The sequence below is a fragment of the Gossypium arboreum genome, chromosome 9 (genome assembly GCF_025698485.1).
Source record: "Gossypium arboreum isolate Shixiya-1 chromosome 9, ASM2569848v2, whole genome shotgun sequence".
In the NCBI taxonomy this organism is placed as follows: Eukaryota; Viridiplantae; Streptophyta; class Magnoliopsida; order Malvales; family Malvaceae; genus Gossypium; species Gossypium arboreum.
Window position 1 is genome coordinate 68,503,881 of NC_069078.1, and position 17,624 is coordinate 68,521,504.

The 17,624-nt window shown below is 33.7% G+C and overlaps 1 protein-coding gene across 1 annotated transcript; it reads right to left on the reverse strand.

The window, feature by feature from the left end:
* Positions 1–7,454: 7,454 nt before the first annotated feature.
* On the reverse strand, positions 7,455–17,146 carry LOC108455610 (uncharacterized). The gene is made up of 3 exons (XM_017754150.1): positions 16,932–17,146; positions 16,527–16,824; positions 7,455–7,526 (listed from the first exon to the last, which is right to left on the reverse strand). Exons 1-3 carry the CDS (start codon positions 17,144–17,146, stop codon positions 7,455–7,457), a joined length of 585 nt encoding a protein of 194 aa, XP_017609639.1.
* Between the last annotated feature and the right edge of the window lie 478 nt (positions 17,147–17,624).

Here is a 17,624-nt window from a genome sequence, read left to right on the forward strand (position 1 = left end):
TGGGCAAATCTTAAAATTTTTTAATGGGGCGAAATTTAACTATAATTTTTTAAGAGATTAAAATATAATTTTGTCATGTTTTGATTTTATTATTTCATCTTTTTTGGATTAAAGTTCAATTTTACCATATGTTAATTTATAATTTAATCATTTATATGGGGCTAAATTATTATTTTTTCATTTTGGAAAGGACCAAAGCCCTTGCCTATCCCCCTTAAATTCACCTCTAGGTGGGAATTAATCCATTTGAGTGTAAACATGAGTGCTAATGGTAAAGAATTATTATGACTAATCAAAATTTGAAAATTTAATCATGTCATTAAGTTGCAAAGAAGAGTTTCGTGTTGGCACATTCTCATACTTGTGGTTAACAATGTCTTCCGTTCACACCAACAACGACTTCTTTACTTGTTTTGTTTGTTGTAGCCTCATCAACAAGAATTATTCACGATATAGAAATCTTCTTTATTGTTCCAAATATTTCTAAAGGTAGCATTGGAGAATTGGCCATAGAACATAATGCAAGGAAAAAGTGAAGAGTACATAGAAAGTTGACAACATTTAGTGAAGAAAAAGAAATCTACGTTGAACAAAGATAAATTTGTAATACCGATAGACAAGTATGAGCAATTGATTAATGAAAGTAAGTGTAATCACATGACTATTTTAGAATCATAATCTAATGATGATTTAGAAGATAGAGATGGGTCACTTTATGAAGAAGAATGTTAGTGAACAAAGCGTAAGAGAAAAAAAATTATATTGTCAAGGTTGTTCACTAAAGTGTAGTTTAGATGAGTTTGGAACACTTTATCCTCCTAAAGAGTTGTATTTTGATGATTTGGGTGGTGAGATTATCTCGTGTAAAAAGATTGAATGTAAACAGGTTGAGATGGATAAAAGTCAAATTTAAGGCTTAAACTTGGTGAATAAATAACACACACAAAAATAAAGGTGACAAAAGAATAAGTGAAAAGAATGAAAAGAAACAAATATGTTGTATATGCAAAAGAGAGAAGTGATTATGTTTTAACTAATTATAACTCGAATTTGTCTATTAATGTTTCTTTATTTTAAGATTTTAGTAATTTATTGAGAAGAGGTCAATTACATTATTCCACCCATAATAGAAGATTTTACATGTTAGAGCAAGATAAGTTAAACATTTACAGCACGTTTGGTTGGCATGAATAACCAAACCATTCCAGGCTGATTTGGTGGTAAACAATGATTCAATAGTTTGGTTCATCGAACCTTTTATTTGAAGAAATCATCATTCATCTTTTATTCCACCTCCTTCCGTAATGGTCATTCCTCACCAAACCTAAAGAATAGGACATTACAACCTCTGCCAAATAAAGAAAAAAACATAACCTCCCATTATTACCCTTTACCACTCTCCTTCACCAAACACCACAAGCCACCACAACCCCAGCCCTGTCTCCTCATTCCCATTCGGTTATTCTCATCCTACAACGATCATCGACAGAGATCTTGACATTATAAAAGCTTCCCCAAAGTTAAGATAAGTAAGGTTATTATTCCCCTCAATCTCACTTCCATTGTAAGAATTTCATCTCTTTACTTATTTGCTTGTATTTCGTTAGTAAAGAGCTGTGAAAAAATGATTTTTCAAAAAAAAATATGGTTGATTGGTTGATTCGATTGTTTTAGGGAAATTTAGGGTTAGAAATCTAAGCTTGTTTTTCTCGAATTGCATTTTGGTTTTGTTGCTTCTCTGCTTATTTTTTGATTGCTTCTCTACTTGTTTTTTTGATTGGTTTTTATAGGCATTTCTATTTATTGCAAAGGATTTTAGGTTGTTTGTCTCAATAGCAAGGGGTTTCAATTTCAAGTTGGGATTTGTTGGGTTTTGGCTCAGATCAACTCCCGTGTAAGAAATTGTGCATTTGTTTCACAGTTTGACTCCTTATTTCTCTTCTCCTAAATATTCTTCTCATTTGAATCTTTGCCATTATTGTTTTTAAACAACTTTTCATTTGGAATAACAGGTCAATCATAGGCTGGTTGACTGAACCGGTTTCCGGATTGGGTTTTTGTTTTGTATTGTAAGCAATTGATGCTTTTAGCATGTACATTGTTGGATACATATGTAAGGGGAAGTTAGGGAAGGAGAATATATAATGATGATGGATCACACACAGGCATGTATAGAAACATAAAGAGTTAGGTGTAACAACTTATTTTTCAGTGGTGTCGAAAATAATGGTTTCGAGACCACAATTTTGATGAGTGGGCCCATAAATATTATTTATAATATTTACAAGTTTATTAGAGTGTTGTATTAAAAATTGGTCCAATAATTTTGATGTTTGATGGGTAAATTAAGGTACAATGACTAAATAGTAAAACTGTAAAAGTTATTTACTATTGAGTTTTATTAGTTAAATGGCTTAAATAGTAAAAATGAGAAAACTTATATGGTATTTAGACCATAACATTATAGCATGGAGGATTAAGGCTTGACTTTTACTTATTTTATATGTTGAAGTTGTATTAAAATAATATATATATTTATTAAACATTAAAATATGGATATCACTTTCCTTAATTAGTCTTCCACTGAATAGAAAAGCATAAAACCATCATTTTGAAGCTATAAATTCGTTTGCACTTGTGTCTTTACATGGAAGTCCATTCTAAGCTCATTTTTAGTATTTTTTATATTTTTGAGATCATTGCAACTAGGTCCAGCTAAACTGTATTTCCGTTTTCAGAACTGATAAAGATTTTAAAAGTTGTCATTGATGAAATTGGAAGCTTAGGATGCTTAATAGCTTGACTGTAAGCTTAGATGTGTTTAAAGATTTATTTGTAAAATAAATTTTGTTACTTTGAATATAAAGACTAGTTTGTAAATATGTCGAACTTGAAAGGTGAAATTCTAAAATTTTATTCTATAGAGGGTTATAAAAGGATGGAATTGATAATGGATGGAAAAATTGAGTTTAAATGTGAAAGTTGTAATAGTTTCGATTTTAGGGACTAAATTGCATAAAATGCAAAACTTTAGAGAAATTGTGTAAAATAAGTATGATGACGTCACGAACTAACTAAAATACGACAAAGGCAAGCTCACCTTTTGAATAGTAGTATAGCTACGATGAGTCGGGAATATCGTATCCACAAGGACTAAAAGTACTAGTAATTACTATCTTTTTTATTATCTAGCCTATAAATTGAAGGATTTGTTTTAAAATCTAATTTTAACTAAACTAATTACTAAGCGACAGAGAGCGAATTGAGAAAATAATTGAAGAAAACTTATAAGAAAGACAATACCCAAGAAAGAATCCACCTAGACTTCATTTATTATTCTAAATCTAAATTAAACGATTTATTCATTTGACTTGATACATAGAAATCTCTAAATTATATCAATACCTCTTTTGAGAGTAAAAATAACTGACTCTAGGTTGATTAATTAAAGATCTCTTTCTAATTAAAACCCTTATCGTCGCATTAATTTAATCTATGGATCCCTATTAGATTTGACTCTAATCTGGTAGATTTATGTCGTCCTATTTCTAGGATTGCATGCAACTCCACTTAATTATGCCAGATCTACTCTTAAACAGGGACTTTTGCTCCACCGAATAGGCACATCAATCATGAATTAATATCCTGAAAACATTAAACATGAAGATAAGTAAACATAATTGAGATCAAGAAAAATTCAGAAAAATCAAATAATAAGATTTGTCATAGGTTTCATCTTTCCTAGGTATTTAGGGAATTTAGTTCATACTTGGAAGAGAAAACATCTCAAAAATAGGAAAACAACAAAACATAAAAAAACCCAAAAACTTCTAAGAAATTGAATGGAGATCTTTAGTCTTGAAGGAGATCCTGCTTTTGAGTTGAGTCTGTCGGTGTTCTTCGAGTCTTTTCTGCATTCTACTTTGCGTGTCCCATTTAGGTCCTTTTCTAGTGTGTATTTATGGGCTTTAAAATGCTCAGAAACCCTAAAAATTGGGTTTTTCCGTGTAACAGGGAAGTAGGGTGCGAAATTGACACGGACTAGCACAAGGGCATGTGGCTAGCCCTGTGGAAATGCCTAGGCCGTATGGATCTTGGAAATAGCTCTTTTTGCCGAATTTTGACTCATTTTTTCTCCTTTCGCTCCCCTATGCTCACCTAAGTATAAAAACATGAATTTAAAAGATTAGGAGCATCAAATTCACTAATTCATATAATAAATCATCCAAAAATGTAATCAAGAATGAGATTAAAAACATGTTACTTTTATGCTTATCAAATATCCCACACTTAAGCATTTGCTTGCCCTCAAGCAAAATTCTCAACTCACAATTAAATTAACCTTTCTTGTAACGTCCCCTAAACCTATATTGTTGCCAGAACAGGGTTACGAGACATTACCAGTCAGTACAATATGATATAGACATTAATTTTAAATAAATTTTCACACTCATCATAATTTTAAAATGTCGTCCCCTTTAATGGGCCCTCGCGGTCCAATATGAACAGTAAAATCAATTCAGGGCTAATTTAGAATCACTACGAATCTATTTTTCATAAATAGAGGCCTGAAAATACACTTTTCCGATAACTGTAAAAATTCGGGTCATTACATTTCTCAACTTGTAATTCTATCAATAATGTTTTTTCATAATTCAAACATAATCACACATTGATAATTTAACTAAAAGAGCTCTAAAGATCCAAACATCCAAGTCACTTATTTTTTTTTAAGACATGAAAACATAGGCATCTCCCCTTATCTAAGTAATTACCTTTAATTCAAAAACAACAAGATTTTACATCCTCACTAAAGATTCACTCAAATCACTCAAAGTGTTTAAGGTTCAAAAATTAAGCACTCAAAAGTCAATTATGAAAAGTCATTACCATAGGCTTGCATGAAAATCAAATATCCACCACTACAAAATGATATGATACACAAATTAAAAGGTCTTTAAAAGGTTGTAACAGGGCTTGGGTTAAAGGTGTAGATAAAGGCTGAAAAAGAAGGTTAGAATCGAGATCGAATTGATAAATTACCTAACTAGAAAAATAAACTAATACTGAAAAATTACATCAATCCAAATTATTAAAGAATAACACGAGCTTCTTCTCAGAATATAAAATTAACTACTTAAGCTCAAAAATATAGAACTAGTAATAATCAACATAAATGCATTTTTTTTTCACTTTTTTTTTCATTTTTTTGAGAACAACAGATAATAAGAGAAAATTTAACAACTAAAACAAAAGAACGTAGTTAAGCAACTAACCAAATCAAATCTCGACAAAAAGGGAGTCAATAAAACGGGAAACAGTTCTCAATGAATCAAAAATGAGTTATGGGTTAATATTAATGGGTAAATCAAGAAACTGTTTGTTAGGCTTAAAGGGGGTTCACTAAGGGTTAATTATGAAGGAAGGCTTATGGGATAAGTGGGTTAAAACCTATGTGTCTTTATGATCTCAGTATATTAAATCAAAGGTGTGGTCTCGACATGTATAATCGAAGCAAGTTCTAGAATAACCAATCAGTATTAACACACTCATAACCAATAATAGAGTGAGCAAGAAAATTGTATGCTCTAAAGGCTTAAAATCTCACAAAAATTATGGTTTTTGATGTTAATCTTGCAAATCTCAAACTTCAAGATAATACTTCAATTTAGGGAAACAACCTAAAATTTTTAATTCTAAAAATAGACTTATCATGCTTGATTCTCTAGTGTCTTAAAGTTTAAACAATCAATGCATAATTACCTATAAATTTAATCTAAAACACATCAATGGTAATCATAAATCAATAAGAATTTATTCTAATAGTAATGTGAGAAAATTAATTAAACACAAGATATAATTCAGGGATTTTTTAATAATTCTCTAGGTAACCTCCCCACAGTTAAGATGTACATTGTCCTCAATGTACAAACATATATAATCATAGTATAAACAGAATATCATAAGGGAAGGAGAAAACTGAAACTGCCCTGAATATTGGATGAAATCTTCATAATAGTGAAAAGTGGAATTCCAGTCAAATCTAAATGTAACTCATGATTCCAAGCAAACTAACAAGAAAATAAACACAAATAATAAAGAAGATTAAGGGTTATAACTCGATTAGAAACAACCATAAATATTTTAAAAGATAATAATGAAAATAAGTTGAAGAAAATAATAAAAAATAAAGCAACTAAAACAAAATTAAAAAGAAAGATAAAAAATAAAACAAAAATAATAATAATAAACTCAATGATACCAATTGTAATAATAATAGTAAAAAAAACTAAAAAACTAGAAATAGCAAATATAAGTATAAGAATAATAAATAAAATAAAATAAATTAGTAAAATAAAAAATAAATAAAATAAAATAAAAATAGGGTGATTAACCCAGTTTTCACATGGCCATAGACACACCCGTGTGTCCTGGCCGTGTGGGTCACACGGTTATGTGCCAAACCATGTGTGTTTTCATTTGCTTCTCCCACACCCATGTGAGATCCCACACGCCCGTGCGGCTCGACCGTGTCTCTCACATGGTCATGTGTCTTGCCCGTGTAACCCTCTGACTTTGAAAAAAAATTAGCACTAGGTTTCATGCGGCCGAGGACCCGCCCGTGTCAACTTTGTTAGGCCGTGTCTCTGTCGATTTTTTGGAAAAATTAAGTCCCAAGGTTCACACAGCCAAGGACACACCTGTGTGTCCAGGCCATGTAGGTTAATGGCCGTGTCACCAGGCCGTGTAACTCTCTGTCGATTTCATTCAAATTTAAAAAACTAAGTCAAGGGAGCCACACGGCCAGGGACACGCCCGTGTGTCCAAGCCGTGTGGGTTTTCAAAACACATTTCTTAGTTAATTAATGAGATAAAATTAGTAAATTAGTAACGTTAGCACTCGGGTTGCCTCCCGAGAAGTGCTTATTTAAAGTCTAAGCTCAACTTACCTCGTATTCACAAGTTCACGGTGGTTCGCGAAGTCGAGACTCCTCTTTCTCACTGTCAGTTCTATTATCAACATAAGCTCTAAGTCGAGTAATATTTACCTTAAAAGTGCCAAATTTATAATGATTTACCTCGACTGTACCGGATGGGAAAACATTCAGTACCGTAAAAGAAGTCGCTCCAGTTGTAATAAGCTCTGAAGTGGCTATTCGGGGGTCCCTTTCATCTAACAATACATGGCCCCCAATCTTAAATTGATTTGCTCCATTCTCTTGCTTGTCACGACGTAGTTTTGGCTTCACATCGTGTATTCTCGGTGTAAACGAGCCAATTTGCCTAGGCCCATGTCAAAGCCAAAATACCAAAATAAATCTAAAACCCATAAAAATAAAAACCAATCAATAGTCCGGGTCCAGTTCCAAAATCCAATTACACGGCCCAAATACAGTGGCCCTAACCCTAGCCCCATTCGCTCAGCGCCGCAGCAGCCTCCAACACTACCATGGCTAGTGCCTCCACGTCGACACCACCAGCAGCCTCCGTACGCGCCAGCTACCCTCACCACGTTGCCTCCGTACCTACAAATAAAGACAAGCAAAGGACGACCACAACAGCAATAGCAAACAAAACAAGCAGAGCAATGACAAAAAAGAAAAGGAATTGTATTTTTCTTTGTCGTTTTATTTGGTTCGACTATAAAGCCAAGAACCTTTCCTTTTGTAAAAACGACGAACGGACACCAAGCAATCGAGTATAAAAAAAATATTTTTGAAGGTGGTTCATTTTTCGTTGTTCTGATTCTTATTTTTTCTCTTTATTTTCTCGCCTAGTTTTTATCCTTTTTTACTAAGATACACACACAAAAAGAGGGGATCCCTTTTTTACGCATACATGTATAGAAATTAAGAGAAAGGAATCAAAATAAAAAATAAAAAAAGAGTTTTTGGGCAGAAGGTGATTATCCTTCTTTTGTTCTTTTTTTATTGGAGCAGGATTTGCTTCGTCCTTTGGTTATTTTCTTTCTTTCATTTCTCATTTTAATATAGAATAAAAAGGATTGGGATAAAGAAACACTCACCTGAATCAATCGGGTTGTTAGAGTTGCATCTTCCTCTTCGAAATCAAGCCCAACTCATTGTTAGCCATCTATTACAGTGATGGTGCGGCGATTGGGGGTGAGTTCTGGTCGGCCAAATGAGGGATTAAAAAGAGGCTAGGGTTTCAATTTCAAAAGGACCGATTGTTTTATTTTTTGGGAGGAATTGTTTGCTTTTATAAAAGTATTGAAACGGTACCGTGTAAGAAGGGTGGGGGAGCCTTTTGCGCCTAAAATGGTCTATTTATGCAACAAGTCCTTCCCCTTGCGCACAATCTTCAATTTGCGTCCAATTTTCCTACCTTGTGTTTTAAAATTTGGCCTGCTAATTTGTGCGTTGTTTCACTTTGATCCGCGGTTCCATGCAACATTGTAGGCACGAGATATTTACAAATTCAATCCTAATACATTTATGCGCTTCGAGCATTGGTCCATATTATGATTACTTTATTTGCAAATTATCCTCCCTATTTTATTGCAGTATTAATTTGGTCTTACAGTTGTACAATTGGTTAATTTAAAATATATTTAATATGTTCATGCATTAATCCATGTTAATAATTTTGTTTGGCTACATTTGTATGATTATTTTGAGATTGTCTTTATATTTTCACCTTATGTATTCTATTTCTTTAAATACTATATATATAATAGTATACTAATCAATTTTTTTATAATAACTGTTATTTTGGAATGTTTAAAATTCTTTTTACATTATATTGTTTAAATACTCTATTATAAAATTGTCGTCAAAATATTTATATATACGTTGATACATAGATTATTTAAAATACTTCTTGATTTATGACACTTAAATGTTTTTATGTACATATTTAAGTTCTAGCCATTTTTCCATATTAATTTAAAATTTGTCGTATCCTTCGCTTTTAAATTATTTTATTATTAATCTAAGGTTTTCATATATTATTTATTTTAGATACACACTACTTGTTTTGTGTTGTTACATATTTTCCCATTTTAAAACTTGATGTATCCTTAAAATCGTTTTATCATTCATTTAAAAATTTTCATATATTTTTATATACATATTTATATTTTATCCTCATATTCGATCCTCATTCATTTAAATTATTTTTTCTTTTTATATGTATATGGTCATTTTTAACTAGTACTCCTTAAAAAGAAAACATACTTTGTACATATGAGCATATATTTTATATATATTAAAGTTAACTTATTTCGTATATATATTATTAACCTTATATTATTTTATACATATGATTTCTCAAATTTTTCTTACATTTCATTATATAGTCCTATGTAATATATCTTCTAAGTAATCATTATTTATATATGTATATTTATTGATACCTACATTTGATCTATATATATTATTAAATCCATGTGTTTCATGCATATAGTCTTCTTTATATATATATAAGCATGTTCTTAAGTCCATTATACAATTTGTTATAAAATTAATTTAAGCTTGTAGGTATTTCTATGTCTTTACAAATAATTATTTTTAAAAGTTATATATATATATATATATATATGTTTTGTAAATCTATTTAGTGCATTATATCTTGTCATATATCTTTATTATTCTTTCATATTATATACATTATTGAAATTATTATGTACATTGTCAATTTTTTAAATGCATTTGTGTCTAGAACATTTTACATAATTTGATTCAAATTTTTATTCTATAATATCTATTCCAAAAATCATATAGCTATCCGTAGTTTTCATGCAAATTTGTCAATCTATATATATGGGTCCATTTATTCGTTATTATTTTAAAACCGTTTTATAGCACATTGGCTTCTAATTGCTATGTTGTTTTTATATCTTGCATTGGTTATTCTATGTCATGCTATGTACATTATCGTGGCATATTATTGTATGTATTGCTTTTCTTGTATGATTGTTATCATTTTCGTCATTGTATTATTATATCAATTATTCTCCATGCATTATTGTAATCGGGTTGCATTTTTTAGGTTAGCTATATTTAATTATTAGTTTGTTAGTTGATTGTATCTCATGTGTGTCCATCATCCCATATCATCGTTTTCCACTTGATTTTTGAAATGTGGTTTTATAAAATCCAAATTTTATGATTAATTTCGTCTTATTTCAAATCGAATTAATGCTTTTTAAGCTAGTTTCACAATTACTTAAAACTTCTTGAAAACGAAGGCGAGATTTGATATTTGGCAACTCGCGGAATCGTGCCCTAACGTGCTGGATTGCAAATTCGCGTTTGCTTAAAATAATCAAATGTCCCTTCAAAATTTCATCCATGTCTTCTAAAAAGTCTTGAAAACGAAGGCGAGGCTTGATATTTGGCAATTCGTAGAATCGTGCCCTAACGTGTTGGGTTGCAATTCCTCGTTTGCTCAAAATGTTCAAATATCCCTTCAAAATTTTACTCATGTCTTCTAAAAATCCTTTAAGACAAAGGCAATACTCGGTATTTGACAATTCGGGAATCATGCCCTATCGTGCTGGGTTGTGATTTCTTGTTTGTTCAAAACAATCGAATATTCCTTTAGGTTTTCATTCATGTTTACTAAAAACCTTTCAAAACGAAGGCGATGTTCGATGTTTGGCGATTTGAGAATCGGGCCCTATCGTGCTGGGTTGCACTTTTTTATTTTTTCAAAACAATCAAAGATCCCTTCGGAATTTCACTCGTATTTTCTAAGGCAAGGCAATGTTCAATGTTTGGAAATTCGAGGAATCGTGCCCTACTGTGCTGGGTTTTAGTTTTTCGTTGGACCAAATAAGTTGGGCATCCTTTTGTAATTTTCGAATTATAAACTTTTGGAAGTCGAAACAAGAAGATTTTTGGCAACCAACTCGGGTTATTCAAATATTATTAAAAAAGAACCACATTTCAAAAATATTTTTAATTTTAGACATAAGGACAGTATTTAATCGATTTGGTACCAATTTTGGGCGTAGTGAGGGTGCTAATCCTTCCTCATGTGTAACCGACTCCCAAACCTGCTTTCTCAAAGTTCGTAGACCAAAATCGTTGTTTTAGTAAATAAAAAATGTTTTATTAAAATAACCCAATTCTTAGGTGACCCGATCACACCTAAACAAAAATGATTGGTGGCGACTCCATGTTTTATTTTCAAAAGTCGATTCCCCCGTATTTTCATTAAACCTAAAATTTTTAAATAAAAAGGATGGTTTTGATACTTGGTTTCTCCTTGACATGTGACCACCATTCGTCTAGTTCATCAATCTGAAGCCTTCGTTTCTCATGAGTTGTTCTATTTTGTCATAAAGACTAGATCGTGGCTCTATCGCGTTTTTCCTAGGAGATTCCTGCAAAGAAGTTTGAACCGTAACGTAACTCATATTAACAGAACTTAAACAATCATTGTAACACCCCAAACTCGGCCTAGACGTTATGGTCGAATATGGAGATGCCACGTGGAATGGAATCCGAAAACGTGTTTGTCGAGTTAAAACTGTTCCAGTTAATTAGCTCTTATCTTAATTTGATGTAAACACATGTTTTTCATTATGTCTAAAATCGTGTCTTTTAGTGGAAGCTTTGAAAACATTTATTTTTGAAAAAACATTGGTGTTGAAAGAAACCGTTATTTTAAGCAAAATTGAGTTTTTATCGTCTAACTGTTCTAAAACTGTAAAGCAGTTAAAAATCCAAATTTTAAATCCAAAACAGTCCAAAGTCCAAGAATTACACAAAAAATACCCAAAGTAGCGTAAATTCAAAAATTGAGTCAAAGCAGTACGAAACAGTGGTAGTCACGATCGAGTCCTCTACCATACCGATCCGTCTAAGACTGGGGATTACCTATATAGATTAACAGAAAAATGGTGAGTTCTCTTAAACTCAATGTGTAATTCCCACAGTAAACATACATACAGATACACATCAGAAAATAATCATTTACAGTCCGGGCCTAAGCCCATTACAAAATCAACTTAAGCCTTAGCCTATTCGGATACAACCTCAAAATTATATTAGGGCCTTAGCCAATATCAAATACAAAATGCAGATACAATAAATCAGAATCTTACCCACCAGCCTCTACACACCATCTCCGTCAAGCCCTACACACCATGTGGAGATTAAATCAACCCACCCATTTCTACACACCATACTGTATCGAAATACGTCAAATAATCAGAAAGTTACAGCTGAGCTGCCAGATAACAGGCTTAAGAGCCTTTCAGATACTTCTTCCAAGCATCATCAACCCACCCCGATGCAATGCAACATACCATAAATAACAGAACATACATTCCGTTCAGTACAAATATCATGTACAGTTAGACACCTTACAATCAGATCACATAATTAGAGGTCTAAGTAGAGCTACCGGCCCAAAAGTAGGCCCACAGTCAACTAGGGCGACCCGTGCAACCTTACAAAATATTTCAAAAAAATGGGCTCACACGCCCATGTGGCCTGCTCGTGTGGGCCCACACGTCCGTATGGTCCACACAGCCCAAATTGCCCAAATTGGCCTTGGCCATACAGATCACACGGTCTGGCCTAGAATCCCACATGCCCATGTGGTCTCACCCATGTGGGATCACACGCCCATGTGGCCTACACGGCCCAAATTAGTGTAGTCTGTGTATTGCACACAGCCTACCTGGCCATCACACGACCGTGTCATGCATGCACAACCTGGCTCATCGATCACACGCCCGTGTTCCATCACACGGCCTACCATACGTGCGACCACACGCCCGTGTGGCATCGATAGAAAGCTTTTTTGGCTTTTCACCGAATCTCATTTTCTGCGTTTCGGGTACACACCTAGTTTTGATTGATACTAAAACAATCCCCGAACACTCTAGAACCTATAATTGACCAATTTCACTACATTAATCACTTAATCATTGAACTAAATACCAAACCCAAATTGGGATACCCATCCTTAAAACGATGAAACTTACCCCCAATGTAACAGCCCGGTTTATACCCTAGTCGGAATAGTGGTTTCAAGACCATAAATTCAAGTCATAAAATATTTTAATATTAATTTTTGTGCTTATAATATGTTAATTAATATGTGTGAAAGTTTCGTATAAAAATTTGACCATTTGTGTGCTTAATTTAGAAAAAGGACGTAATCACAGAAAATCCAAAAGTTGTATTCTATTGATAAAAGTGTCTAGTTGGTATGACTTATTTAATGTGAGGTCCTTATATTTATATTTGACCATTGGAATAATGAATGGCCACAAATTTCGAATGTTAGTGGAATTTTAATGTTATGAAACAAGGTTAATTTAGTAAATATGTAAATTAGTTAATAATTTAAGAAAACAAAAGACAAAATTTGATTCATTCATCTTAGTGGCCACCTAAATTGAAGAATAAAATTTGGTTTTGAAGCATAAAAACATTCGGCACTTTGAAGATCCATTAGGTATGTGATTTTTGATCCGTTTTTTATAATTTCTATGTTTTTGTGATTGTTGCTTTGTGTTCCATTAAGCCCATGCCTCAATTTCAGAATTTGATGATGATTTTGAGTTATGCCATTATTGATTTTGTGAGATTTTTAATATTAATTGATGAAATATGGAAGCTTGATGATAGATAAATATGTTTTGTATTGGGATTTTTGATGAATTTGATTATTATGGGCTAAATTGTGAAAATGAGATTTTGAGGGACAAAAATGTGAAATAAATGAAATATATGGGCTTATATGGGTTAAAGGAAAATTCATCCTAACATGTGCAATATGAAATTATATGTATTTTGTGATTTTATGAATTAGGTACTAAAGTGTTAAAATGTGAAAATATGAGAACTAATTTGTAAAATACCCTAAATATGTGTATATGGATTTAATTGAATGATTTATTGAATAAAAGAGTTAAATTTGAATTTATTAGATTAAGAACCAAAGAAAACGGAATTAGATCGGGGAAAGTCGAAAGTCGTTGATTAGCCGATTTCATCCGTTCGAATAAGTATGAGGTCAGTCGATATACAAATAAATGTGTTTGAATTGAATTATTACTACTTATATGTTAATGAATATTGATGAATGGCTATTTGAGTTGAATATGAAAAATCCGAAAAAGTTCCGATAATGTAACGACGTCCGAAAAGTCCCGTACAAACCATAGGAATAGTTAGGATACATATGTCATGACATAGGATTTCGATATGTGATTTCGTGTAAGACCACGTCTGGGACACTGGCATCGATTTGAGAATTACGTGTAAGACCATGTTTGGGACATCAACATCGTATTTGATTTCGTGTAAGACCTTGTCTGGGATAGTGGCATCGATATTTAATTACATGTAAGACCACATCTGGGACGTTAACATTGTACGAGCTTTTTGAGCTATCCGCGTATCCTATTTGATTTCGTACGATTCAACGTGTATCCCGAGAAATGAATAACTATGTGAATGTATATCCGATTCAGGTACATATGAACTATATATGGAATTTGGCAATGAAAGGTAAGTATGAATATGATCTTTTGATATGTAAACTACATGGAAATGTGATGTACTTATAAGTAAGTGATTATGACCAATTGAGCTAAATGAGATATATGAACTTGCTATTGTGTTATGCCGTGATTCATATGAATGAATTGGTTTATAATTGTGATATGTGGTAAGTTTATTTGTATATGGCTTACTAAGCTTTTAAAGCTTACTTTGTGTTTCTTTCCATGTTTTATAGATCATCGAAGCTAGCTCAAACATTGGGGATCATCGGGAAACATCATCACACTATCAACTACTTGTTGGTACTTTTGGGACATTTGTATATATTTGGTATATGGCATGTATAGGATAGTGAGTATATGATATTTTTTGTGTTAAGATTATAGCCATGAGATTTGGCTTACTTTTGGCTGTAAATGTTGCTATGTTTTAGCCATTTAAGTTGGCTTATGATATGTGCTTGAAAGGTTAAAAATGTGATGTATTTGATGTCTTATGTGTGGCTTGTTTATGTGATGTTGAAATGGTTGTGTTTAGATGGCATGATATGTGTATGTTTTGGTGAATTTGGCTGCCTATAAGTGTATTGAAATGATGCTATTTTTGTTGCTTTGTGTGCTTGAGATTAGGGTGGTAAATTGGCTTTGCAAATGACCTATTTTTGTTCAGATGAGCAGAGACATCGGCATGTGTCTCAGCCGTATGTGAGACACGGCCACGGTCATGTTACATGGCCGTGTGTCCCCTAGGTAGTCTTACAATTAAAAGTCAATCTTGAGCGTGGCCTAGACACACAGTAGTGTCTGGTGGCCGTGTAAGGCACACAGCCTTGGCATATAGGCATGTGTGGCCATTTCGAATGGTACACAGGCTAGACACATGGGCATGTGGTTAGCCGTGTGACCCAAGTCAGTTTCGCCCACGGCCAAAACACAAGGGCATGTCTCTAGTCGTGTGGTACAAGTCAGTATGTATGTCCTATTTTTACACAGCCTATGACACGAGCGTGCTTGATAACTGTGTGAGTTACACGGCCTGTTCACACGGGTGTGTGACCTGTGATGGGATAATTTTTCTAAGTGTCTGGAAGCTTTTATATGTGATTGGTTTATTCCCAAACCACTCTTATACATGTTTTAAGGTTTCATATTACCTTGTAAGGGATAAATGTGAATGTTTGTGAATAGTTTACGATAATGATTGCATAAATGTATGTGATTAATGTGTAATATCTAGTAATTCCTTATAACTCTATTCTGGCGATGGATAAGGGTCAAGGGTGTTACTCCCAACACCTCAAATCAGTCGATTACAAATCAGTACGGGAAGACTCTCGATTCTCACAATATGCTACTGCCAAAAACGTCAATAACCCTAAATTAACACTTAGTATTTACAACTTACAAAGCACAAAACTTACTTACCAAAACGTGTAGCCCATGATGCACAAGGGAACGAAAGGAAAAGAGCGAAAGAAGAGAAAAGTTAAAGAAAGAGCAAAGTTTCGGCAAGATGGAGGAAAGGGAAAAACGGTAGAGAAGAAAAGAGAATTTTGCTTAACGTCAGAATTTTTGGGAAAAGAGGCCGAAATTTTGCAAAAAAGAAATTAATCAAGATAATTCCCAACTCCCCATATCCCTAAAATCTCTCCACTCAACCCACTACCCAGAATTTCAATTTGACCAAAACTCTCTCAGTCAACGAGCAAAAATGACATCCTTGCTCGCGCAGGGATTCGAACACAAGACCTCCAACACACCAACACACATCTTAACCACCAGACCAGCAAGCCCATTTTGATGTGAAAATACAAAGAATTAATATAAGCCCATTGAATACAATTAGGGCTTATTTTCAAAAATAACCAAAATTTTCCAAATGCAAGGTTTGAACTTTGAACCTCTCACACACACCCAGAACACTTAACCACCGAAGCAGACAGATATTTTGTATCAAAATTTACAAAAGCCAAAAAATAAATTTTTGGGGCGTTACAACTCTACCCACCTAAAAGAAAATTTAGTCCTCGAAATTTACCTGATCAGAAAAGACAAGGATACTACTGCCGCATCGCATCCTCAGGCTCTCACGTGACCTCCTTAGACTATGATTTTGCCACAGAACCTTAACTAGTGGAATAGACTTCCTTCTCAGAACCTTTACGTCCTGCTCTAGAATTTGAACCGACTCCTCCTCGAATGTCAAGTCTGGCCTAACCTTAATCTTCTCAACCGGAACAATATGTGTGGGATCAGAGTAGTAGTGCCTCAATATTGAGATGTGGAACACATCATGAATGCAATCCAATTCCGAGGTAGCTCTAACTGATAAGCGACTGGTCCCACTCACTTCAGAATCTGGTACAGCCCAATAAACCTAGGGCTCAACTTGCCCTTGCGTCCAAATTTCAGAACCTTATTTCATGGCGAGACTTTTAGAAACATGAAGTCCCCCATAGAATACTCAATCTCAAGTCTCTTCAGATAAGCATAAAACTTCTGCCTGTCAGAAACTGCCTTCAGCCGATCCCTAATCAGTCGAACCTTATCTTCCGTCTCGGAAACCAACTCAGGACCCAAAACACGTCGCTCACTCAACTTAGCCCAACATAAAGAAGTGCGACACTTACGACCATACAGTGCATCGTAAGGTGCCATCTAGATGCTAAACTGGAAGCTGTTATTGTAAGCGAACTCGGATAACAGCAAGAACTCCTCCCAACTGCCTCGGAAATCAATCAAACAGCTCCTTAACATATCTTCTAGTATCTGGATCACCTTTCCAGATTGGCCATCTGTCTGAGGATGGAAAGCAGCACTGAAATCCAGCTTTGAACCCAGAGCCTCATGTAGCTTTCTCCAGAACCGAGACGTAAAGCACAGATCCCGATATGTAGAGCTTCGCCAACTTCTGAAGAGAATAATCAATACAAACCGGTATGAAATGATCAGGCTTGGTCAATCGATCCATGATAATCCAGATAAAATTCTTCTTAGTGGGTGTTAGAGGCAACCCACTAACAAAGTCCATCGTTACTTGCTCCTATTTTTATAACGGTATCTTAATCGGCTGCAGTAACCCCGAAGGCAACTGATGCTCAGCCTTAACTTACTGACAAGTTAAACAACAAGCAAC

What these genes read in the sequence shown, in the direction of transcription:
- LOC108455610 (XM_017754150.1), bottom strand. Translation starts at nt 17,146, where the DNA reads ATGGCACCTTACGATGCACTGTATGGTCGTAAGTGTCGCACTTCTTTA. An exon ending in TATTCTATGGGGGACTTCAT is followed by an intron (nt 16,825 to 16,931) that starts GTTTCTAAAAGT and finishes GAGTGGGACCAG; the next exon opens with TCGCTTATCAGTTAGAGCTA. An exon ending in TCCTTGTCTTTTCTGATCAG is followed by an intron (nt 7,527 to 16,526) that starts GTAAATTTCGAG and finishes CTTTATTTGTAG; the next exon opens with GTACGGAGGCAACGTGGTGA.